General features: G+C 30.4%; 3 protein-coding genes, 1 long non-coding RNA gene and 1 pseudogene across 5 annotated transcripts; 2 read left to right on the top strand and 3 right to left on the bottom strand.

Moving 5' to 3' along the window:
• Positions 1-1,011: 1,011 nt before the first annotated feature.
• LOC133693186 (co-chaperone protein p23-1-like) lies at positions 1,012-3,667 on the bottom strand. The gene is made up of 6 exons (XM_062114346.1): positions 3,487-3,667; positions 2,052-2,238; positions 1,809-1,971; positions 1,658-1,704; positions 1,508-1,562; positions 1,012-1,359 (listed from the first exon to the last, which is right to left on the bottom strand). Exons 1-6 carry the CDS (start codon positions 3,489-3,491, stop codon positions 1,253-1,255), a joined length of 564 nt encoding a protein of 187 aa, XP_061970330.1. The 5' UTR covers positions 3,492-3,667; the 3' UTR covers positions 1,012-1,252.
• A 2,789-nt stretch (positions 3,668-6,456) lies between these two features.
• On the top strand, positions 6,457-8,385 carry LOC133694144 (pentatricopeptide repeat-containing protein At1g34160). The gene has a single exon (XM_062115598.1). It carries the CDS (start codon positions 6,550-6,552, stop codon positions 8,284-8,286), a length of 1,737 nt encoding a protein of 578 aa, XP_061971582.1. The 5' UTR covers positions 6,457-6,549; the 3' UTR covers positions 8,287-8,385.
• Positions 8,386-8,635: 250 nt separating this feature from the next.
• Positions 8,636-10,697, bottom strand: LOC133694520 (very-long-chain aldehyde decarbonylase GL1-9-like; annotated as a pseudogene).
• A 148-nt stretch (positions 10,698-10,845) lies between these two features.
• Positions 10,846-14,664, bottom strand: LOC133694519 (very-long-chain aldehyde decarbonylase GL1-9-like). 2 transcript variants are annotated; one of them, XM_062116060.1, is made up of 3 exons: positions 14,335-14,664; positions 13,631-14,000; positions 10,846-11,624 (listed from the first exon to the last, which is right to left on the bottom strand). In XM_062116060.1, exons 2-3 carry the CDS (start codon positions 13,859-13,861, stop codon positions 11,082-11,084), a joined length of 774 nt encoding a protein of 257 aa, XP_061972044.1. In that variant the 5' UTR covers positions 13,862-14,000; positions 14,335-14,664; the 3' UTR covers positions 10,846-11,081. The 2 variants fall into 2 exon arrangements, with proteins under 2 accessions (XP_061972044.1, XP_061972043.1); XM_062116059.1 differs by having other exon boundaries at positions 14,410-14,664.
• Positions 14,665-14,886: 222 nt separating this feature from the next.
• LOC133694521 (uncharacterized) lies at positions 14,887-18,312 on the top strand. Its single transcript, XR_009842297.1, has 2 exons — positions 14,887-15,056; positions 15,200-18,312. It is a non-coding gene; the product is annotated as an uncharacterized LOC133694521 (long non-coding RNA).
• The last annotated feature ends 8,553 nt before the right edge of the window (positions 18,313-26,865 follow it).

Raw genomic sequence — 26,865 nt, 5'->3', positions numbered from 1 at the left:
TATGAAAGAATTCGTTTTCTTTCTAATTTTTCACTAGAAAAAAAGGTTAAGAAAAGATAGTTTTCTATTTCTCGGATTTGGTTTTGCCTCTCAGGAAGGATAAGATAAAAAATCAAGAAAAGGGAGGGTGGAGGGGGAATGGAAAGGTTAGCACCCAACTCATTTTTGAGCTATTTAAAAAAGCTAAATTGATAACGTAATTTTTTAAATAATATAAATATAGTTTTTTTTAATATATACACTCCAATGGTAAAAAGCCTTTTGAAAATAGTCAGTTGTATTTTAATATATTTAATACATAATTATTTTAATAATTTAATATGATTTAATTGACTTAAAAGGGCTAAAAACAAGTAATTCTTAATCAATTTAATATTAAAAAATAAAATAAAAAACAATTCAATTAAATAAAAAAAACTTCAATCAATTTGAATATTAAAAACAAATAAAAAATCAGAAATTTAAAAAAAAATCAAAAGAGAAAAAAAAAACCTATTAAAAAAGAAAACACTATCCCAGTGTTCGTGTTTTGACATTTTAAATGTATAGAAATATTTTATTTTTTTTGTAAGAAAAATGCTAAAATAGCATTTTGTTTAGCTTTCCTTTACAACATGAAAAACAAGCAAATAATAATAAAATAAACTCAAATATTACTTTTTTATTTTTGGCTCTCCTACATGGGTTGAAGATGCTCTAATAAGAACAAGAATATTCCATCCTCCGGCAGCAACAACCAAAAATACGAGGTGTAACGTTAACCATCCTAACACTGTAATGACGCTTTAGATAATCGAGACTCGACTTCAAATTCTTTAATTTTGGTCACCATTCAATACTTGGCATTAAAAATTGCTTTAACAAGCATTGCATGGCGCACGGTGGAGCCACATGGCCAAAACTGGAACTGGAAATTTTATGTCTGAGAAGTGAGGAGGCTGCACCCTGCAATTCCCTAACAAGAACTGGTCAACCAGCTCAAGTAATTCATCTCAAACATTACCCTCAACGTTAAACAGGATGGAACTCATCTAGGCATGTATAGATCATCATCATGTACCATTGTATATAAAAAAAACAGATGCATGCCACTAAAAGTTAAATGGTAAGACCACATTATAACCAATAGTTGATCTCTCTCACAAACTATCATGATGTAGAACTAATGCACCTGTGATACTTTTCAAGTCAAACACTCAACAGATTTAGGTAAAATGGCAAACTCGGAGCTTTAAAACACAACATTCAAACTTCAAGTTTTCTTCGTGTCTGCTTCGCCACTAGCAGTTGGTGGTACCTCTTCCTTCTCTGCTGATGATGCTTCTTCCACATTCTCATCTTCGGTGTCATTTTCATCATCTACAAGGAAGAGACAATTCATTATTGGACTATCAGAATAAACAGGAATAATTGCTTTGTAGTCTCGAGTGAGAAATTGAGATTGGGAAAATCACATTGCTTATATATATATATATATATATATATATATATATTACAAGAGACCTACCATCATCCATCTCAGGAACAGCCCCATCGAAGCCTCCACCTCCAAGACCCATATCCTGAAATAGAAAGGTTCCGACCAGACAACATTAATCATAAATAACTAGAGAAGTGCAGCGCAGACATTTTATGCAATTAGAACATTACTACTTACAGGAAAATCAAAACCCATATCACCCATATCAGGTGGTGCTGCTCCTCCTAGCCAAAAAAAACAAAGCAAAATAAGTAAAACCAATCTGTGGATAAAGCATTACAAAATATAATCGTAATGAGAATGGAAGTCTAGCAGGGTAAAGACTAACCCTTGCTCGTGAACTCCTCATCTTCATCAATCCATTTATCCCAATCAACAGTCAAGAACACTGGAGGTTTTCCAGTCTGTTTTATCAATCTGCTCCACCATTTATTCTCAGCCTTCTTCACAATGTATTGGATATTTCTTGAACCAATACCGGCCTTACTCTCCTGCGAGTATTATCACAACAAGCTTAATAAACCATAAGTTCAAAATAAAGGTGCAGGGATGAAGCAGAAAGGGTACTTACCTCCACGTTGACCTTGTCTAATAGGTCAAGTTCAATTTCATAGGGTGTCTTATCCGCCCCACTGGTAGCAGAGAAGAAAAATTTCCCTTCAGGCTCTAGTTTAAACTTCACATCCTGTGCATCGGGCAGCTGCACAATGATGAACAACTTGTCTGACCTCTGGGCCCATTTCACTGAAGGATGTCGGCTGAAAAGTTGAATGTACAAAGCAGAAGCAATAAACATAAGAAACCATGAACTTAACATACAAATTTTACCACAAATACCGCACATAACAAACTAGCCAGCAGCATTTCATTAGATTTATGTCTGCATACTCACAATACAAAATGACATCAAACAAAAGCAATACATTTTTGCAGGCAATCAAGTGTAACAAAATCTATTGAGCTTTGGCCATTGGTTAGAGCACCCAGATCAGTACCACCGCGCTCCATTCTACATATAACTCCTCAAATTATAAATAATAATCTTATTTTCCCAACAGGATTTACTTATTTTGCCAACAGGATTTAATCATTTTCCCAACAGGATTTAATCATTCAAGAGACAGATTTAATTTTCTTTTTCAGCATTTGTTTCCAGATTGACCTTCCTTAGACCATGAGTAAGGATATTATCAAATTTGACTTGCATATAATTTTATGTTAGCTGGGACAAAAACATGGAGATGGAAACAACCAGACAAACCATAGGTCAGAAGGGTTGGCTCCTATGATATAGGAGAAGCAGCACATTGATTCCATAAAACAATCACAGGGGAACTTTCTCCTCCTCCAACTTCCATTTCTATACAATTGCCACAATTTAAGCACTCAAGTTGTTTACCGCCTGACCATCCTCCAACAAAATATTAGACCGACGACAACTATTGCACACTAATCGCCTACACTATATTCCAGGTACTGTTTAATACTCAAAAACTAATGCAAAAAAAATCGAGAAAAGAAATTAAATTCGGCTCTAATTAAATCTTTATAGTTCAGAAACTAATTTGGCATTTAACTATTGAAACACCATCTTTTTTTCTCTCCAATTTCTCACTCATCAACCAAACAGAACGAATTTCACTCAGAAAAATTTATTTCCTTATTTATTTATCGGGTAAAGGATTCCAATGAAAAAAAGAAGCTAAAACGAGGCAAAAGGACCACCGTCTCCGGCAAGAGCTGCTGGAGTCACACAAAATCACAAGCTTCAGCTACTTAGGTAACCACAGCCTAGATCCACCCGTGAGAGAAAACTAGTCCAAAGGACCACCAGATCCACTAATCAAGGACAAGAAATACCAATATCAATAGGTCCCCGACCCTTAGTTTAGAGAAATGGGCGTCCCAACAAGTTTAGGGTATCTAACTAGTTGAAGTTTTGAAGAGAAGCTATCGAATTAAAATAAAGAAAAATAAAAAGGAGAGAGAGTGAATAAAAACAGTACCTCATTATCGCGAGTGAGAGATTAGTGCAGTGACAGAGAGAGAGGAGAATGGAGTAAACGGAGAGACCTTCTTCTTCTTTGCGGGGGGTTTTAAGAAATCAGATTCAGATATTTCTGATTTTCCTGTGACGTTATGTATATATCTTACTCTTTATAGAGCAGTCGAAGGATGCGTAAAACCCTAACTCGTCTAGATGCTTCTTTTTTTTGTTTCAGGGACCTCCCGAGGGTATTTTTGGAATCGGCCTAGTTTGTTGTCAGTCCGGGTCGACCCTCCAGATTATTCTACGAGGACGTCTTCTGGCACGTTTGAAATTGTTATAGCTTCTATGTTTTTAAAATGAATAAAATTTAAATTAATTTTTTTTAATTTTACTGTTTTAATATAAAAAATTAAAAACAGTATAATTCCTTATAGTGTAGGATTTTTTTTCTTTTCTTTCCTTTTCTTCTTAGATGCTTAAGATATTCAATTTAAATATGAGTTTATCACGTATAATCGAACCTAATTTGATTTTAAAAGGAAATTCTTGAAAATTAAAATGTCAGAAAAGACATTTAATTTTCTTTGTGCTGGCCTGGCTGTACTTTGATTTTTTTTTTCCCTCATAAAAAAACTTAATATATTCATTTACTCTTTAATTTTAATACGGTTTTTAAAAACTATTATAATTTTTTTAATAACTTTTTTTAATTATTATGTATTTGATATAATAATAATAATAATATTCAAATTCTTTCTTTTATTTTTATTATTTTAAATATATTTTGAACATGATTTTATCACATTTATTATTATTGTTTTAGCTTTAAATCACATATAAAATATTTAATATTTTTTGTTAACTTGCTTTAACAATCAAAGTTTTTTTTTTAGAGAACCAATTATTACAGTTAAAAGTATTACTTAGGGTTTTTGTAGGATAATCCTATTTCAACTAAATAATATGTTTTTTCTATTTTCTTGTTTTTTTATTTGTTTTTTTGTCTACATAAAATCTTAGTGTATTTTTTATTTTTTTTATGGAGAAAAATCATTTTATTGTCGAAAAATGAACTTGTTTTTTAATTTTTCATTAGAAAATAAAAAAAATTATCTATTAGTAAATAAAACCAAAATGTCTAAAAAAAACTCTGTACCTAGAGTGAGTTATTAAATTAGGGAGTTTTGGTAGTTTTATTTTAATGTGGAGAGTTAATTATTATTCCACACTTTATGAAATAAAATACTATATAATGAAAAATGCTTCTAAAAATGTGAATTGTTGTTTAAAATTTATAATTACTAATTTACTATATTTTCACTATTCATTTACTACTAAAATCCATTCCCCCCTCAAAGTTTTATATTTTTCATACAGTTTCATTGAAAGTTCATTTACATCCTTTATTTTCAATAAATTTTCTAGACTTGGTCCCAATGACTTTAGTCATGGTTCATTTTGGTCTATTAATTTTTCACATTTTCCATAATGATACCTGTATTTTTATGTGAGAATCCATTTTGGTCCCTGTTATCTTGGTGACAATTCATTTTGATCTCTTTATTTATCATATTTTTCATAATGATCATGTAGTTTTACATGTTTATATCTTAGTTTTAAATTTTATTTTCTTCAATTTAAGTTAAGAGAATAATGAGAAATTTATTATAAAAAATAAGAAAATAAAAAACTTTGGATACGATACATTCTGATTATAAAAAAAGATAGATTTTAGTATTAATAAATTTATTTTTTTAAAAAAAAATGCGATATAGATGGTTTTGATATCTAACCATGCTGAAAAAAAATCAAAATAATAAAAATTATTTGTTTGATTTTGAAGTTTTAGACCGAATAGAGGGTATTTTTGGATTATAAATAGTACTATTGAGATTTCTATAATTTGTTTTAGTTTTTTACATGAAAACATATTAAATTTAGGTTATGGAGACCCAGAAAATGCTCATAAACTTTTTTCTTTGAGGCAAAACGAGTGGGCCATCTTTTCAAGTCCAAGATCACTCGGCTTTTTTAAATGGCTCTTCAATTTTTCTTTCAATAGCTTTTTTAAAATAAAATTATTAAAATGGTATTTAAAAAATTATGCAACAGTGCTATAGTTTTCAAATAACATTGGAGGACTTATGATAATATTAATAATTATTTTGTGAATGAATATGAAGATTTTCTTAAAAAAATATACTCGTAAATATTTGATAAAAACAAAATATTTATTTTATTATTTTTTATCATTATTGGATTATTTTTTCTCTTTAATTGAAACTTACCTTATCATGGTATGCTTTTATTAATAAAAAAAACAATGTTTGTAATATAAAAAATATTTTTGTCAAAATAAAAAGAAATTCATGAAAAAAAGAGAGTTTTGATTAAAAAGATATATGTTTTCTATTTAATTTAAATTATTAAAAGTTGTTATGAATATTTATTTTTATTTTTATTTTAAAACAATGTTGCTAATAAAAAACCTCTTTTATTTAAAAAAATACATAAATAAAAAAAAGATATTTTTGCCTACACACACACACACTAGAATTTAAATCATTACATTTTTTACAAAAAAAAAACTATTTTAATTGTTACAGAATCAAATAAAAATAATTGAAAAAATGCTCCAATGCGATAATGAATAGTTGGCAAGCATACAAAAAAATGAATCGCTTGCCTTCGTAAAAGAGTTTTTTCTTAACATAATTTATTCATATCAACAACTATATTTGAGAGTGAAAATTGTTATTTTTTAAATTATTTTTTAATTAGAAATATATTAAAATAATATTTATTTTTTTATTTTTTAAAATTTAACACATTAAAATAATATAAAAAATACTAAAACAATTAATTAAAAAAACAAATTCAAATTTTAATAAAAAGTTTGAAAATATTTGCCAAAAACTTTTTAAATCCACAGCTGTAAAATGTAAGCAAACAATTAAAAAAGAAAAAAGTATAAACGTAGAAGTTGCATTCATGGCTTGGTGAAAAAGCTCTCGGCTATGGGCAGTCTTTGTTTCAAAAGACAGTCAAATTCCTCCTTTCAGTTGTTGTGGATGATGGAATGGCTAGCTCGCTAGACTCCTTTCTGTCAAAGTGCACCACTCTCTCTCTCCCCCACACAAAACAACTCCATGCACACCTCTTCACCACAGGTCAATTCCAGCTTCCCATCTCCCCTGCCCGCTCCAAACTTCTCGAACTCTACGCTCTCTCTCTTGGCAACCTCTCCTTTGCTATTTTAACCTTTTCCCAAATCCGCACTCCTTCCACCAACGACTGGAACGCCATCATCCGTGGCTTCATTCAAAGCCCAAACCCAACTAATGCTTTCGCATGGTACAAATCTATGATCTCTAAATCCCGCAAAGTAGACGCCTTAACTTGCTCTTTTGTTTTAAAAGCATGCGCTCGTGTTTTAGCTCGTTTAGAGTCGATTCAAATTCATACCCATATTGTGCGCAAAGGGTTTATAGCTGATGCTTTGTTGGGTACAACTCTGTTAGATGTTTATGCGAAAGTGGGTGATATCGATAGTGCAGAGAAGGTGTTTGATGAAATGGTTAAGCGAGATATTGCATCATGGAATGCATTGATTTCTGGGTTTGCTCAAGGGAGTAAGCCTACTGAGGCTTTGAGTTTGTTCAAGAGAATGGAGATTGATGGGTTTAAACCTAATGAAATCTCAGTTCTTGGCGCTCTCTCTGCGTGTGCACAATTGGGTGATTTTAAAGAAGGTGAGAAAATTCATGGATATATTAAAGTTGAACGGTTCGATATGAATGCACAGGTTTGTAATGCGGTTATTGACATGTATGCTAAATGTGGGTTTGTTGACAAAGCTTATTTGGTTTTCGAGAGTATGAGTTGCAGGAAGGATATTGTTACATGGAATACAATGATCATGGCATTTGCAATGCATGGTGAAGGGTGTAAAGCTCTTGAGCTTTTTGAGAAAATGGACCAATCCGGGGTGAGCCCAGATGATGTGTCGTATCTTGCGGTACTATGCGCTTGTAACCATGGCGGATTAGTTGAAGAAGGGTTTAGGCTGTTTAATTCAATGGAGAATTGTGGAGTGAAACCTAATGTCAAACATTATGGGAGCGTAGTTGATTTGTTAGGCCGAGCTGGGCGGCTTCATGAGGCCTATGATATTGTCAATTCTATGCCGATGGTGCCCGATATAGTGCTCTGGCAAACTTTGCTTGGTGCTTCCAGGACTCATAGGAATGTAGAAATAGCCGAAACCGTTTCTCGGAAGCTTGTGGAGATGGGATCTAATCATTGTGGTGATTTTGTTTTGTTATCTAATGTTTATGCAGCACGTGAGAGGTGGGCTGATGTGGGGAGGGTAAGGGAGGCAATGAAGAACAGAGATGTGAAGAAGGTACCTGGACTCAGCTACATTGAAGGTAATGGTGTAATACACAAGTTCTACAATGCTGATAAGAGTCATGAAAGTTGGAGGGAGATTTATGCAAAGTTGGATGAGATTAGGTTCAGGGTCAAGGAATATGGGTATGTGGCTGAAACAAGCTTTGTGCTGCATGATATAGGGGAGGAGGACAAGGAAAATGTTTTGGGTCATCATAGTGAGAAGTTAGCTGTGGCTTTTGGTTTGATTAGTACAAGTGAGGGAACACCAATACAAGTGATTAAGAACCTTAGGATATGCGGGGATTGTCATTTTGTGATCAAGCTTATATCAAAGATATATGATCGAGAAATCATTGTGAGGGATAGAGTGCGGTTTCACAGATTTAAAGAAGGTTTCTGTTCTTGCAGAGATTATTGGTAGCATTAGACATTAGTTAATTTCAATTTCTGTACAATCATTACTCAAAAACAATAATAGAAAGCAAAAAATCACAGCCCATCTGAGTTTCCTTTGTTTTTAGCTCTGGTTCTCTGTTCCAGCATGCTCATTGCATTGATTAGACCTTCTACTAATCCGCATAATTGCTGTTAGCACACCAGCGGACCATTATGATGCTGCAAGGATTATGAAACACTACTGTTAGAATTATTAATTGATCGACGAAGGAAAATCTTTAGCTTTTGAATTGCTTTCAACCAAATAAAAAGCAATTTATGGTGAAATCCTCTTTTCTTTGGTGAAAAAACAGCGTTTTAGAAAGCAAGTCAACTGGTCACCCCACACAACTTCTGTCAATATTATTACTTTTCACTCAGGTACATCAACCTCAACAAATTGGAACAGTTTTTTTGGGTAGCTTGGTACAAAGCACCATTACCAGCTGGACAAATATACTGTCACAGAACTAGAAAAGGCACACGCAATGGACATGCTTCTAGCTTACAACGTCAAATAAAAATTCTATTCATTTTCCCAGGAATGGCACAACCCAAGCCAGAGAATATTCCTTCGTAAAGTGAAAGCTTGAAATAATACAGGCCAAGTGTCAAATTGTAACTAGCCCTTAACCACTCTTGCCTCCAAACCGCCTTCATGGCGCTTCACAATAGTGTAAGGCATATGAGTCCGTAGAAGTTTATCCCATATGGAGAAGAATGGCTGATAATAATTGTACTTTGTGTCTGGGAGTTGGTGGATGTCATGATAAGCAGTGTTGTTCTGGAAAAAGATACGGAATATATTGCCAGGCAGCCAGAGCCCACAATGATCATCAGCTGTTTTAACTAGCAGAAGAGAAGGACAGATGTTCGTGCAGTCATTCCTGGGATGAGGAACGAAATGGCACCACCCAGTGTGTCGAGCAAGCGACCCTCGAGAGGATGATTATAAAGGGCCCCAATGGCATAAGGTACGACTAGCCTGTGATGCTGGGAGTGGGCATGGCGGTATAAGAATTTGTTCTGATGCATGTAGCGGTGCGCAAAGTACTGCCATTTGTCCATGAAAAACGTTCCAATTATAATTTGCATGATTTGGATAGAAATAGAGGGCTGGATTCTGATTCATTCGCTGTTGAAGTCAGCTGCAGCAACAATACACGTGTCAGAATAGAATATGTTCTCCAAGGATCAAGAAAACAAGTGTTTAAGGACATGAAAATCACTTCCTGCTTACTCGGGAGAATAAAATAGAAAGAAACCCATAATGTTTTTAAATGCCAGAGAGACGAGAAAAAAAGAAAAGAACACGTTTGTGGAAATAATAAAGGTCCGTTCAGCTTCAATCAATTATGAACACTTAAAATCTTGCATGTTGAATCGACATCTAGAAACCAAAAGGATTTTCATCTTTTTCCCTGCCTATTGGCTTAACATCCATTCACACAAAAGAACGTTAACACCACTATTCTTCTTCCAAGCATCTAATGCTTTGGAAGCCACAATTCTCAAGAAAGAAGAAGAATTCCCACGCACACAGAACAAAATTAATATGTGATCTGCTGCTCAAGTCTCGCGTTGCACATAAAAGATTAATAGGCAAGAACATGAGTTGTTGTTCATTAAAAGAACTGGCAGGAGGAAATAATCACCAGAACTTACTAGAAAGAAAGAAAATATGTGTAATAGACAACGCATTCTCTTCAACGTGTCACAGAGTGTATGCTTCTTGACAAGTCATATGAAATACATGACTTAACCCGAGCAGTAAAGCATTCGAGGCCATAGCCCCAGTAGCCAAAGAAATTTTCAGAAGCATCCCCATGAACTATGGCTTCCTTCCCTATTTAAGACCTCCCCACTTTCGGCTGCTCACGGAAAACAGCACACTCATAGGAAATACTACAGACATCCCTTCTAATTCACATCATTCTTGTTATCATACCAACCTACCGTTAAAGAGTTGCAAATGTCATCGAAGACAACTGTTAGGATTTTTAATTGATAGGCATGGTGGCAAACTGATAAGAGACGAACAGAACACCTTTTCATACCTGAAGGAACCGCAACTGCAAGGTGGTATTGCCCAGCTCCATGAGGAGCCTCCCATTAGCACGGATTTTTGGATTTCTACGTGCTCTCCTCAAAATAGGACGTGTAACCTGCTTAATGTAGTTTTGCCACAAATGCATTTCTATTGATAGTATCCGGCTACGATGATGCGACAGTCTTTCCTTGGCTAAAAATACAATTTTAGAAATCACATCAACCAATTATCAAACACCCGAGTTTGCTATTTTCACTACTTTCAAACTCTAAACCCAACAGGGCACAATGACAGACCATAGTGTAGCACCCAGCAGAGTAGAAGCATGGAATTTTGTCTCGACAGGTAGACATGACTGAGAAAGTTTCAACAAGAAGATGACGCTGACAGATAGAAGCATGCGAGTATAATTGAAATTAGTGTAGGCAACTTCCTGCATCCTCAAGGATAAAAAAAATTACAAGTACATCAATCTCAACATTGGAACATGTAAAATGGAAAACAATAAAAGACAGATATGCTACATACAGGGATAACCCAGAATATCAAACATACAAATATACCATCACAGGACTAGGAAAAGAAGGAACACCCAATGGACTTGCTTCTAGCTTACAAGGTCAAACAAACAATTCTAATTCGTGTTTTCCTCGAAGGGCAAAACCCAGCCAAAAAATATTCCTTTGTTAAGTGAAAGCTTGAAATAATACAGGGTAAGTGTCAAACTGTAACTAGTCCTTAACCAGTCTTGCCTCCAAACCACCTTCAGGTCGGTTTACAAGAGTGTATGGCATGTAAGTCCCTAGAAGTTTATCCCATATGGAGAAGAATGGCTGGGAATAATTGTACTTTGTGCCTGGGAGTTGATGGTGGATGTCATGATAAGCAGTGTTGTTCTGGAAAAAGATATGGAAGATATTGCCAGGCAACCAGAGTCCACAATGATCATCAACTGTTTTAACTACAGCAAAGCAGAAGAAAATGACTGATGTCCGTGCAGTCATTCCTGAGACGAGGAATGCAATGGCACCACCCACTGTGTCAAGCAAGAGACCCTCAAGAGGGTGATTATAAAGGGCCCCAATTGCATAAGTTACAACTAGCCTGTGATGCTGGGAGTGGATATGGCGGTATAAGAATTTGTTCTGATGCATGTAACGGTGCGCAAAGTACTGCCATGTGTCCATGACAATCATTCCAATAATGATTTGCATGATTTGGATAGGGATAGAGGGCTGGATTGTGGTTCCAGATTCATCAGCTGATGAAGTCAACTGCAGCAACAAGACAGGCAAACGAAAGTTAATTATCAGTTGGTAAAAAGTAAAAACACATAGGTCTACGTCCTAGAGCTTACAAATCAAATGATACCACCAAGCAATTGAATAATTACCATCTAAGTCCTAGAGTCACTGATCTCTCAATCCCTCTGTGTTCTCCTCCCAAAGTGGGGATCTGGGAGGTAGGGTTGGGAGATAATCCTACCATTCAGTACTTAGGAATGAAGAGGCTACTCTCAAGACTTGAACCTGCAACCTTGTGGTTGCAGGTCCAAGACGCTTTATCTTTGCACGAAACAAGGGCCAGGATAAATAAATAATAATGTCTGCAACAGCAACTATATTAAGAACCATCAAAGACCGATACCAATGCAAGAAATTCCAATTTTTAGTGTCCAAAATACTCATTTGTATTCCATAGCAGCATCGAATCTTAAGGTGAGTGGAGGAATCTATCATGATTGGAAAAACAAAACAGAATTTCTGAGTTTTCACAAAAGGGCATCCAAACAGAAATGTGGTGGTAGAAAAAGCCAAAACAAGATTTGAAAGTTTTATCCATAAATTTCTTCCCAGTCCCTTTACTTAAACAACATACAGTATCGCAACAGACTCAAAATGATACAAGACAACTAAAAGGAACTTCTGGTTCATAATATTTAGCACCATGCAGTTAAGATGCATGCCCACATGGACCTACCTGAACTAGGTGTTAAGGAGGATGGAAGGTGGGACAAGAGAAGCTAGGAAACAGAATATCATAATAGTAGCAGAACAAACATGTATCAGAACAGAATATGTTCTTGAAAGAGACAAGAAAACAAATGCTTGATATCGTCAACAATGTCACAAAGAATAAAAGGTTTCGGAGCTGGACTAAGAACTTTAAGGACATGAAAGTTAGTTCCTGCTTACCCTGCTAACATAGAATACCAGTGATTTCCCATACTACTGTTAAAATGAAAGACGAGAAAGAAGAAAACAGAACATGTTGGCTGAAAGAATAAAGGCCAGTTCAACTTCAATAGTATAAGAACTTGGAATCTTATGTAAAACCAACATATATAAGCCAAAAGGACTGTTCATCTTTTTCTCTGCCTATTGACTTAACACCTCATTCACATAGACAAAAACAATGTTAACACTGCCACTCTTCTTTATTGCAAACCATCAGAATCATGCCCTGAAAGCCACTACTATCACAGCACAAGTGGAAAAAATTCTCAAGGAAGAAAGAATTCCCAAGCACTCAATGTAAAAGTAGCATGAGATCTTCTGTGTAAGGCTCAAATTGCACGACACATCACAAGAATTTTACTCGTTGTTTATCTAGAGAACTGCACAAATGTAATAAAAAATACACTCATCAGAACTTGTAAAAGCTGAACATATCATGAACTCATACTCCCTCCATATCGCAGTAAGTTAACAAACCCTCTGCCCACCAAAAAAACGTTAAGGATAAAGAAAATTGATAAAAAGAAGGATGAAGTTTCCTAATCCAGAAGACCCACTTCATTTGTGTTCCCCCAACATATCTAATAGCTGATGATGATTCCCCGGTCTTATCTATGTTCAAATCTAAAGTAAATACATTATTAGGAGCATTCTCCAGCAATGAGAATCAACAAGCACATCAGATCCACAGCCTCCATATGAGATGATGAATATCTAGCAGTGACTACACAAGACAAGGCCATGAAGAAGTATTTTCCTGCATAGAGCTGCCTTGTAAATACCAGAAACCACTAAGAGCTCAGCTATTAAGGAAAAAGCTTGTCTAGGCCTCTATCACTATGACATTACCATTCCACATAAGACAAACACTAACTCCAGGAAATCTATCCCCAAGAAGCAAACTGAAACAAAGAACTAATAATATATAGGAAGAAACCAATATTGAGAAACATCCAATCGTTCACACCAAAAAGGATCACAATCACACAACAAAGAAACATAAAAGGCAATCAGGAACAACTTGAACAGGTTCAGTAACTAACCAAAAAGAGTGCATGAGCAACAACAGCCTGGACTAGTTGTTGAAGCAACACACCCTTAATCACCTTCGACAGCGGAACCAAATTCTTCTCTTCCTCCTCTTTTCTAGTGTGCAATCTATATTCATCCAACGGTGGCAATAGCTGGTAAAAGCCCGCGTACAACCAATAAATTACAATAGGGGCAAAAATCCCCATTACTTCATCACTCACATAACCTTCCCAAAACACCATGGTTAATCCAATTTACAAAGGCAACAACAACAAGGATTAATTCTTCAATTCTAAACCTAAAATGCAACTCAAAATCTGCAGATTCGAAGCTGCATTTAAGAGTTATCGATCTAAAATCTCAATCTTCACTCTACATAACCTGAGGATCACAAAGAAAAAGAATCAGATATTTAAACGAAAATACATATATAAAAATAAATCCCTAAAATAACTCTTAAAAAAAAACTTGATTTCCATGATTCCCGCTCCTCGTATTCAATAGATACACAAAATATGAAAGATTAAATCCCCACACTTTAATAACATAGTTTCCAAGAAAAAAATGAAGAGAAAAAAAAAATTCAAAATTCAAGCTACCAAGGCTCAAATTAGCCTCACCTTTGCTTTTCATTTGTTACTATAAAAAAAAATCATAGCATCTGCCACTAATTAGCCAGAAAAAAGTTTAAATTAAACCACCTGCCTCAGCTCACCTTTTTACAACATGAAGAGAGAGAGAGAGAGAGAGAGATTGATAGGAATTAAGTTTGAAGGAATTGTTTACTTACAGAGAGAAAGAGATCGTGGAACGATGAAGGCGTCATGAACGTCGTTGTTGTTGCGTTAAAATAGTGAGAAACAGAGGGAAGAGTGATAAGCGAATGTCAAAATTTTATTATTTTAGATCTAAGCCAAACCAAAGCAAAGCGCCTGTTGTTTTATTTTTTTGATCATCGTTATTGACTTTATTGGTGACAGGTGTGGCATTCTGTGCTTCCTGATTTTCTAAGCTCTGATGACAGGATTATTTTTTTCTGTCTTTTTTTTAAAAAAAATTATTGCATGCTGTGTAGCTTCGGGGTCTTTTGTAATTATAATAATATGAAAAAATTACTCTGATTTAATTTTTGTTTTACCTTACCACTAATTTTTTAAATATTATATTTTTTATTCTGGATTAAAGCAAGTTTTAAAAATCAATAAAATAATTATAATATCCACACACACACACACATATATATATATATATATATATATACATATATATATGTGAAAATATGAAAATTAATAATCACCACCCACTCATTTTTTCTTATAAACCCCAGCTGTTACAATCTCATCTTCCTCCTCTATCTTTAATGACCAAACCAGCGTAAAAAACTGACCCTACACTCACCAATCACCATTGTCGCCTTCATCCTCGAACAGAAACCAGGTCTGCACTGCCCTCTCTCTCTTCACGTCCATTCTGCCCTCTCTCTCCGCCACTCGATCCACTGACTTATCTTTACCGTTTCACGACCTAAAAACCCAGCTGTTAGATGTTACTTATGATGTATATGTCCATGGTCTCTCTAGATTCAATTGAGGATGCTTGGAACAGGATTCAGGATTTGAGAAGAAGCAACCAGCCTCTCAACATTTATTGTTACGATGCTTTCATTCAGGGGTCGTGCCAAGAAGATAGACCAGATGAGGCTTTCTTATAAAACTGGTGATTTTTTGTATTTTTAAACTTCATGTCTTTTTAGTAATATTCAAAAAAATAATTGCAAAGTGAAAAAAAATATCTAATTACATAATATCAGAATAATTTTCACTAATAATAATGTCTGCATAGAAAAGTCAGCAAACAAATAATAATTTCATAAAATGTTAATGACGGTGTTTTCTATTTTTGGTGTTAGATTAAAACTACAAATCTAAATTTGGAAAGCAGCACGATAGAAAAATTAGTAACTAATTAAGTCTTCAGTCCAAGCTACAACATGAGTTTGATCCCTTTTTTTAATTTTAAAAAATATTTAGATATTATTAATATTTTTTTAGTAGAAAAAATTTAAATTGGGTGGGGATTGATCTAATGTAACTTGTTTAACTTAATGGGTTCAAAAACAACTCGATGACCAGTACAAATATAGTTTAACTTAAAATAAATATTTAATATAAGATTTTTATAAATATTGAGATGAAAATATATTGAATCGATTTGGATCAATTTGGATTAATTTGTCAATCTGCATGCCAAATAATGAAATCATAATAGAAAGGTTGTCAATTTTGTTCCGGTAAGTGTTTTGTTTTTCAATTAAAACGGAATGTTTCGGTTTTGAAGCGTTTTAAAATGTTGTTTTGGGATTGTATTGTGTGTGTGTGTGTGTGTATTAATTTAACAATCATAATTCTAATTCAAGATAAATTAACTTTAAATTATGCAATATAAATACAATGTCAAACAAATATAATTTCAAATTTTAAAACATTCTTAAATAGTCAAGATTAAATAAAATTTTAATTTAAAGTAATTTAACTTAAACAAAATATCAAAATATTGTGAAAGTAAAATATTTTAACACAAAAGAAACATAAATTAAACATTATCTCCATCGTTAACATAGAAATAAGGATCTTGATCTTATGGTGGTATGTAAGGAAAGTCACCAACTAGACATTCCAATAGTTGGTCATTTCCACGAAGCTCATTCTCGTCATCAAAACATGTCTCTTCATCCTTTAAAATCAAAGTAAATAAAGATGCTTCAATAGTCTCTTAACTTATATCATCTCCACCAGGAAGGTTAGATTCTTCACAAATCCACTCATTTAATAGGTCAAAGTTATCAAGACTAATAGGATCTAAAGCATTCCTTATTTTACTCAAATTCCTACAAAGTATAAACATGAAAAAAAAAAAACAATATGAATATAAACCATATATATTAGTGATAAATTTAATTTTTAAAAATAATATCAATGTTAATGAAAATAGTAATAATTATTTTCAATATTATATTAATATGATAATATTGATATTTTATCTTTATTGAATCCTTAAATTATAACGAATAAATACCAGATCACTTAGTTTCTTATGCTCTAGCTTATTTTGCCTTTTAGAATGGATGAATTTAAATATACTCTAATTTCTTTCACACCTAATTGCACTATAACATTGACTAAGAACTCGAATTGCAAATTTTTAAAGTTCTTAAGTATCATTACCAAATCGCTCCTACCATGCAACTAGATAAGAAAAAAGTTTAGTAAATTAGATATTATAGATACTAAACAATATTATATTTAAAAAAATACAAAGTTATTACCTAGATTTAACTTTTCTCTTTGACAAATAGCTAAGGGCATGCCAAAATCACCAATTGCTTTCTTATACTCCTTAAGTTGGCCAATAATTACATCCCGAGTCACAAGCAAGGACCAATGTAGTAATTGTGCTAAGCAAACCTCAAGTAACCTCCTTTTGTTTTGAAAAAAAAGGCTTAAAATAGATTATAAGATTAAGAAAACAACTTGCTGCATGTAATGGACTATAAAGTTACTTATCTCATCTAGCATTAATTATCCAGATATATAGTCCATATTGAGATACTTTATTTTCAACTTTGTCTTGATGGTTTCTTTTCTTTTATCCATTGCCTTATATAAATAACTCATTGCTGATTTTTCTTCACTATCTATTAACCAAAGAACTCTCACCAAAGGTTTTCACTAACTTTGACTATATGTTCACATCGAAAGGCCAAAAGTCTTTATCTTGTAAAATTATGGCAACTATTTCTTTTCTAACTTTACTTTTATCATGACTTGATTCTACTCGTTCCGTGCAAGTAAACATTTGTCAAAGTTATATCTTAAACTTAAGTAAACATTGGATGCTTAAAAAATACATAACAAACCTCGTAATGTCAAGACGACATAAATCATTTTCATTAGTAAAGTCTTTCCTCATCAAAGCTAAAACTCATGCATGATTATTTATAAATTTAGTTATGTTTCTTGCCTTCGTAATGGTTTCATCAATCATCATAAAATATCTTGGATCAGAAATATATTCTAACATCGAATCAATATAATAAGCAACACAAAAAGACAAAAAAAAAGCGTCATAGCTTTGTTGTAAAGCCTTCCCAGCAACCTTAAATGCAAGCTCATTGTCACTAACAAATTGGATAATATTTTCTTATCTCACTTCTTTGACAACTTCATCAAACATTTCAAGCAATATCTCTTTATCTTTTCAAAAACCCAAAATGTCATTGGACTTAAAGAATACGGTACCTCTTGGAGAATAAGCAAGAAAATTCATAATTGGTACATTCCTTCTATTTGACCACCTATCTACTATAAATAGAAATTCATAAAGTTTCCAATCAGCTTTGATTCCAAAGAGGTATTCATAGGCATCATGAACTATACCTTTTAAAAACGATCTTTTTAAATCAATATATGATGGTCCTTTAAAACCAAGTCTCATTGATGCTATGACATTTATCATTGGTTGAAAATGGTATGATTCAGCACCATTAAATGGTACATTAACATCATATCACCATCTTGCCATGACTTTCATTGTATAATATTAATTCTCTTTAGAAGCCATTGCACTTTTAATACTAGGTTGTAAACCCAGGGTAGTTCGTGGAATGAATAAAGTCGTCTTTTTTTTAGTTGCACTTGTGCCTTGCATTGATAATCTCTTATTTGCTTGTGAACCGATATCACTTAAAGTAGGATTTGCACTACTACCCTCTTCGACTTCATCATTGGAAAGTGATTGAGAATTTTCAATATCAGTTCTAAGTCTGTCTCTTTTCTTTTTCTCTATTGTAAAGTTCTGTATCAACTATTTCATTTGCCATTTCACACCTTGAGGGATCTTTTTACAAGCTTTAACTTGGCCTTTAATACCAACAAGATGATACTTTAGATGCGTAATACCACTACCAGTAATCATTTTTCTACAATGAACACATACTTGAGTTCTTTGCACCTACAACCACTTGTCTATGAGCCTATATTGGATCATTTGATCTTGTAGGAGCTGAAGCTATGGAAGTAGCACCACTTGATGAGTTTTTAGCAATGTAATTTGCTTAAAAATAAAACACAATTAATTCTAGCTATTACATTAATATGCAGTGTAATTTTTGAACTAAAATGGATGGAAACGATACCATGCTAATTACATAAAGAAACTTAAAGATGAATCTAGCGGGTAAGTTCATTCCTAAAAGTTTCCAAAAAATTTATCCATTAAAGCTTTAAAGTATTTACATTCATTCCTAATTTAAGGTTGGCCCTTCATTTTATGATCATGAATTTTATATTAATAAATACATTTGCATCCATTTTTTATGCTATTTAAAACTTTAAATAAGCATATAAAAAAAATGAAGCTCTAAATACATAAAAATTTTAAATAAATTTGAAAAAAATCATAATATCAGTTGGTTTCATAATCATTTGTTATAAATTTAAAATCCCTAATGTCATGCTTGTTCATTAGCAATATCATTAGGTTTCATAATAATTTGTTGTAAAAAATTCAACATTATTGTTTGATAATTTCATTTGACCCACAAACAAAATCATGACACTTTTAACAATATATTGATTACTACTTTGGAAAACTATATAAAGGGATAATATGGACTAATAACTATCTTTCTTTCGCAATTAGAATATATGGTTGGATATTATGATTCTCTAAAAACTCTTAATGAAAAAGAAAGATATTTTACACACATACATATAATAATTCTGTAAAAATTAATACAACATAACAGCAAGCATATATATACATTATGTGTTCTTCCTTATAATTAATTATGGTTTGGTACATTCAGTTTCATGTGATTCCTGTAATTGCAATTCACACAACAACCCAACACAAGTATTTGGTGGTTAATCCTTGTGTCTTAATAAATAGGTGTTTTACATTTTATTTTATTTTGCCTTCAATTGTTAGTTTGGGTTACTATCCTAGAAAACTGAGTTTATACTTTTTTCATTTTCAGTTTGAACTTAAAGAGAGAAAAGAGATTGTACCTTAAAGAGAAGAGACAACAACCGGGGGATGGAAAGGGAGGTAGCACCTTAGAAATAAGAGACAAGAGTTAGGTATGGAAGGTGACGTTGCAACAATGTTACTTGTAAGAGAGAATAGGGAAGATTGAAGGGGGAGGTTGTGAGAGACAAGATGTCGATTGTTATTGTTTTGGTTGGGAACTTGAGACTGAGAGATAGAGAAATTAGGGATTAGTATTTAGTTCAAAGAAGAAGAGCTTTTATACCTGGGTGGTTTAATCAAACGGAACTAAGTTAAGTTTGAATTAATGATTTTTTAATTTTTCAAAGCTTTAAGCCCGAAATGAAATATTTGGAATGGAACCAGAACATTCCGGTCATAATTTGGCTAGAAAATCCGAAATGAACCAATATTTTAAGTGAGGTGAAAATTGTTTCGTTTTGTTTCGTGTTTTGAACTGGTACAAAATGTTCCGGCCATTCCGAGCGAAACATAACAGAATTAACAACCTTATATAATAAACACATTTAAAGTAAGTAAAAAAAAATCATGAAGCTCAGTTTGTAATAAATTCAATATTATAAGATGAAATTGAAAAAAAAAATCAATTAAAAAATGACAAAAAATAAATCGATTAAACCTAGGTTAACGTACCAAACCCGCAACTTAGGTCATGAAACTAGGGTAATCTAATAAAAAAAATTGAAATAAATTATGAAATTTAATTCTCAATCAACTCAGTGTTGAAAGATAAAATTGAAAAAAGATTCTATTAAAAAAGGACATAAAAATTTACTAAAGTCAACTCGAGTTAATCAGTTAAACTTATGACCCAAGTAATGAGACGAGGATAACCTTATAAAAAGCAAACCAAAATACCGAAATAGATCACGAAACCTAATTTTTAATTAACTCAATACTAAAATATGAATTTAAGAAAAATAATAATAAGGAAAAGGAAAAAATAACTCGAGTTAACTTGTCAAATTCGTCATCTAAGTCATGAGACCAAGATAACCTCATAAAAAATAAATTTAAAAAAATTATTAAGTTTAATCCGCAATAAATCTAATATTGAATAATGTATTAAAATTAAAAAAACATAAATAAAAAAAACTCAAATAAAGAAAAATAAATATTATTGCAGTAAATAGTATTGGGTGAGGATGAATGCAATTAAATACCCTCATCTTTTAATTTGTTTTGTTAATTGAAAGTTGAGACTTGTTATATTTGTATTTATGCCTTTGATGCAGTGATATCATTGTGTATATAAAAATATACCTATTATTTTTATTTGTTTGGGTACAAATACCACACACACACACACACAATTAGTTTGTATGTGTACTGTAAAGTGTTTTCTACATTTGTTTTGTTTGATGTTAAGGGTATTTACAAATTAGTTTACACTTCAACCGAGAATAAATATCTTCTTAGATAATTTTAAAATTACATATAATACATCATCTTATTGCATTTTTATAAATTTAATAAATTCTTTGAGTATGATAAATTCTTATTGGCATTGACTCTAATATTTAAATTTTGAGATAACATTCTTAATTACATGACCAACCTTTTAAATTAAATATTTTCTACGTAAAAGAACAAAATTGTTTTATAAAAGGGAAAAGAAACTAAAGTCATGTACTTGATGTTCAAACAAATTACGGGATAGTTATTTAATAATTTGAATTGTAGTTTTCTTAAAAAGAATTAATATCGGGCCTTTTCTTTTGTTATAAAGTAGTTTTTTTTTAAAAAAATAATTTTTATAAAATGTGGATTTTTTTTATATATGGTAATATCATAAAAATAAGTTACAAAATATTTTTTAATGTTTGATTACACCATAAAAATAAACTAGAATATCACTTATTAATATTTTATTTTTTTTAAGTTTATCTAACATATATAGAATATTAAATGTAACTATTTGATCACTTACAATAAAAAAAAATGAGATATAAAAAATATATTGATGGAAAAAAAGAATTTATTATATCATATATTTATATATAGTTTATTTTATAAAATGTAACTATATATATATATATAATATAAGTATTTTAAATATAATACATATAACCTTGTTAAATATTTTTAAGTAAAATCTATTGATTTTTTTTTCATTTTTAAAATCATGTTAAATATTTTTTAAGCAAAATCTAAAGCTTATGTTTTTAAGGCGGGAAACACTTTTCTCCTTCAAAAACTTATATTTTTTTAAAAAGTGAATTATATTAATCAGTTTTCTACAATATAATTAAATATAAAAAAATCAAGAAAGTATTTTCTAGAAAAATAGTTTCCAGCATGTAATTAACGCTTCAGGAGTGTTGCTTGCATGCTTTTAAACCGTGGGCTAAACAAGTGATTTTCCACTTTTTATGAATTATATTAATTTGAAAAGATGAAAAGGTTAGGTTTAGCTGACAAAGCTTAACAAAACATGTTTATTAACCTTTGAAGATAAGTTGACTTTTTACGGATTGTATTAATTTGAAAAGGAAAAAAAATATGGTTTTTGTTGACAAAGCTCATCATATAGCATGACAATTAAACTCGAGACAACTTACCATGTTAGCAAGGTTAACCTAAAATACTTGTGATTTAGAATTTAAATTATAATGTGTTTTAATTTAAACTAAAATATATATTAATCCTTGTTGGCCAAACATAAACCAAGCTTAGCTAAGTTAAACATGAAATTATTTTTTTAAAAAAAAAATACTGAATCAATATTATTTTAATATAAAAATATAATTGACTTAGTAACTTATAAGTTGATCTCGATAATTTATAAGATAATTCTAAGATTTTAATAATTTAAATTTTTTTATAAATTTGACCCAAATCAAATGTAACGACTATTCATCGAATCATTGTTGCTAAGTTGAAGAAATGCTTTATTTTCATTAATAAGATTCAAATCTCGTGTTGAACCATATAAAAATTTTATAACTAAGCATATTTCTAGAGTCAAACCTCATTCTCAAAGCTAAGCCAGGCAAATTCCCGAGTTCCCTGCGGTTTTTGTTTTGGAACAAGAGACATTAATGTTATTTAAATTACAACAACCATTGTTTAACACATGTTTGTTTACTTCGAGTTTTAATTTTCAACCAAACCGCAGGGATGATCATTTTCAACTAATATTAGAGGTGATTATTTTTTATTTATATTGATTTTTATTTATAAAAATAACTAAATTAAAATTTTATAAAATTAAATTAAAATCAGTTCAAACTGACCAGTTTTAGTTTAGTTCGATTATTTTATATTAAAAATAAAAAATTATATTATTTTTTTTAGTTTCTAATAAGTTTGGTTTTGATTTGGTTTGAATTTTTATTTTTTTCGATTTGGTTCAGTTGTTTTATTTCAGGTCTATGAAACCAAACGAACTAAATATTTTTTAAAATATTATAATCATTTTTTTTAATGGTTTGATTTTTTTTTATTTTTTTTATTTTATCAGTTTAATTGGTTTTTTGGGTTTTTTTTTCTACTTCTAAGTTATATGTCTCCTATTCAGAAAAATGTTGGGCTGATTTAGCTCGATTATTTATAAAAAAAGAAGTTTTTAGTAATTTGACCATATCAATACTTATACAATAATGAATATTTTTATTATTCTAATTGGACTGTTATCTGTGTACTAATAGTATATCTCATGTTAATAAGAAACGTAGACTTGAATTTTTCTCATTCGAGATTAAAAAACAAAATTTATCTCCAAACCTCTTCTAAATTAAAATGATATTTTATCATTTTAATTTATTGTATATTACACATATTTATACCATTATAATTTTTTAAATGATTTAAGAGACCTATGATACATTTGATTTAGAATTTTTTTTTCTTTGTTATGATTTTATAATGCTCACAAGAAATATGCATAGTTTTTCAATAAATAATAATTTTACATGGTTTGACTTGACCCATTCAAATTATAGGTTTGATTCAAGAAATATGCATAGTTAAAAAAAAATAGTTAATTGTATATCTCTAGGCTAAGCTAGGCAAATTCTAGGCCAAGCACCATTCAAGTTCTTTGCTTCACACCATTTCATTCTATATCTCTTTCCTGTGTATTATTATTTTCCTCTTATATTTACTAAATTAATCATAAAATAGTCTTGTGGTCTACTAATAAACTTGCTTTTCAAAAATCATTTTCTACTCAAAGATGCAATCAAGAAAGGCCCAGTCAAATCCTGAAGTTTTCACGACTCCATCAATGTTGTTGTATATGAAAAATTAAATAAAATTTAATTTAATCTCTCTTACCCACTATATTTTTACATGACTAACAAAACTCCAAGATAATAAAAAAACTAATTAATTTTTCTACCACAAAAAAATAAAAAAAATCAGTTTTTTAATCCAAACCTTTGAATCAACACTTGCTATTACTTATACTTTTGGGTGTTTGGAAATACTGTGTTCTTTTAAATTTATCTTTTTTTAAAATAAAATTTTTATATGATTTTAAATTGTTTTGATATGTTGATATTAAAAATAATTTTTTAAAAATATAAAAATTTTATTTTTATATATTTTTAAATAAAAAATACTTTTAATTATCACCGTTATTACAATCTTAAACAGACTTTAAAAATAAAAAATAAAGAAAAAGACTGGCGTTGAAAGGTCTATCAGTTTTTAATACTAAAAAAGCACGAGTTTATTTTCTAACTGCCCATGGTGTCAAAGTTTTCAGTGGTCGTGTTTGAATTGGACACCTTGGCCAATCCAAAAACCTTTATCCAATAATTTAGTCTCGTTATTATTTTATTCCAATGACATTTAAATATTTTATCCGCAGGAAGAAAATTAGAGTAATCTGACTGCTAAAACGTATCTTAAGAGTTAAGATTCCAAAAAGTCAAAATTAACTTGCATCACCTGCCAGTCTATCATTCATTCAATTTCTAGCATCTTAACTTTTATTTAAAAATATATTAAAATAATATTTTTTTAAATCAAGTTAAAACAATAATATTAAAATTATTTTCTTAAATTTTCTAAAATATTTCATGGTTTTCTGAAAATCATTTTTTAAACTTTCATGTATTTATTTGTTGTTAGAAAAGTTAATCGACAAAAAAACACTTTCTAATCAAAAAAAAATTTGATTTGATCTCTAAGAAAGTGTTTTCCTTTTATTTTAGACAAAAAACACTTTTTAGAAATTATAAAAAATTTAAAAGTATCATATTATTTGCTGATTATATCAAATTTGATCCTCAAATTTTTTATTGCTATATATTTTATTTTGAATATTTTTTTTTCAATTGCATCCCTTAGAATTTGATTTAATTTGATTTTTATATTAATTTTTCTCTTTATTTTTATAATTGTTATTCGCTTTTTTTTTATCATTTTTTTAATTGAAAAATTTTATTTATCAGATTTGATCCTTATTCTTTTGATTGTTATTTATTTTATTTGAAATAATTTATGAAATTATAATAATTATTTTTTAATTTTATTATTTTCAATTTTTTTTATCTATTAGATTTGATCTCTATTATTTTTATTGTTATTTATTTTATTTAAGATAATTTATAAAATTATATATTTTTAATCAAATACTGGAAAGTGTTTTTTAATTTATTTTTTATGAAGCTATCAAATATTAAAAATAATTTATTTTTTTAAATTTTATTTTTTAAAAAAATAAAGAAATTATTTTCCACCAAAACAAACCGTTGTTTAGTACATAAACAAACGGGCTTTTATGTGATGAAAAATAACCAGATGTCGTGATTTCACTGGCTTGGGGCCAACTTTGAATTCGGTGTCCTGCGACCTTACATCATATGTTTTGCCGCAGTCTCATTGTTGAATATAGCAATATTCTGTGAAATCTCTTGGTATTGAATGGATGAACATGATCTGGTCAACAAATTCAGTCACTGCATCTCTGGTCCAACAAACATTAATAAATGGAAAATCTTTTATTTCTTTATTATTATTATTATTATTATTATTTAAATGATATACGTAAGGAAAATAGGATACCCTGTACTGTTTGGTTAAATTCAAATGATGAAAGGAAGTGATAATGTTAGGAAACATAAAAAAAGGACATGTTCTGTGGGCTAAGTGGTTTTACCGGTTGCCAGTTGACTAGCCATAAACTTATGCTTTTTTATTTTATTTTATTATTAATATGAATATCCAATCATTATATATATATTTTAATTAATTTTACGGATCATAAAATTAATAATTATATATATTTTTAACAATTTTAAAATTTATAAAACTTAAAATAATAATATTTAAAAATAAATTTAGAACTTAATCAACTAAACTACACCCCTCAAGGAATTTATATAGCGTAGGCTTAGAATATGTTTGTCAATGTAATAGTGGTTGTTTTTCAAATAATTTTTTATGTTGAAATGCATACTAATAATATATTTTTATTTTTAAAAAATTATTTTTGATATCAGCATATTAAAACAATTCAAAATATATAAATTATATTAAATTTTAATAAAAAATTAAATTTTTTAAAAATACAATTTACATTTCGTTTCTAAATGATTTCTTACATGCAACCAGTCGAGGCAAAACGTCCGGGTTTATCCTCTTGTTGGTGGTCGCACAGGCAAGAAGTACTCTTGGTGGTGTCGATAGAATAATTCACTTGTGATGTCATATGATACGATGACAGCTGGCCATCCATCACAAAGCAAAAGCCATTTTCAATCACGTGTTTGACTTCGTATACCAGCTCCCTAATTAATTGGTTGACACGTGTATCCACACAATGTCGCAGGCCAGATTTTTTTTTTTAATAAAATATAATCCGGTACGGCAAAAACATTTTAAAAAGTATTATATATGTATATATATATAATAATAATAATAATTCATAACTCGAGTTATTAGACTGAAAACATCCATTTAAAAAAATTAAAAAATTTTTATTAATTAAATAAATATTAAAGAATAAAATTAAAAAAAAAATTAATTGTACAAAATAATCCAAAACAAAAAATAGCAATTAAACAAATGAAAATAAAAAAAATATTTTTATTTTTATTTTTGATGGAAAGACAAAATTAAAAAAAATCAAATTAACAAAAAGACCCAACAAAAAGAGAATGAAAATTGAAACAAAAATAAAAACAATCAACTTATATATTCTACATAAAATAAATTGTACTAGGTG

Source organism: Populus nigra, chromosome 5, assembly GCF_951802175.1.
Source record: "Populus nigra chromosome 5, ddPopNigr1.1, whole genome shotgun sequence".
NCBI classification, from domain to species: domain Eukaryota; kingdom Viridiplantae; phylum Streptophyta; class Magnoliopsida; order Malpighiales; family Salicaceae; genus Populus; species Populus nigra.
Note: the sequence above shows the minus strand (reverse complement) of the source record. Positions and strands in the feature narration are given on the sequence as shown.

Bases quoted from the DNA above. Each gene is read 5' to 3' on its own strand.
- LOC133693186 (XM_062114346.1), bottom strand. The intron at 1,972-2,051 runs GTAAGTACCCTT...TAATACTCGCAG, and splicing joins TAGACAAGGTCAACGTGGAG to GAGAGTAAGGCCGGTATTGG. The intron at 1,360-1,507 runs GTAGGTCTCTTG...TCTTCCTTGTAG, and splicing joins TGTTCCTGAGATGGATGATG to ATGATGAAAATGACACCGAA.
- LOC133694144 (XM_062115598.1), top strand. From the start codon at position 6,550: ATGGCTAGCTCGCTAGACTCCTTTCTGTCAAAGTGCACCACTCTCTCT.
- LOC133694519 (XM_062116060.1), bottom strand. From the start codon at position 13,861: ATGGTGTTTTGGGAAGGTTATGTGAGTGATGAAGTAATGGGGATTTTT. The intron at 11,625-13,630 runs GTTAGTTACTGA...TTGTTGCTGCAG, and splicing joins TTGCTCATGCACTCTTTTTG to TTGACTTCATCAGCTGATGA.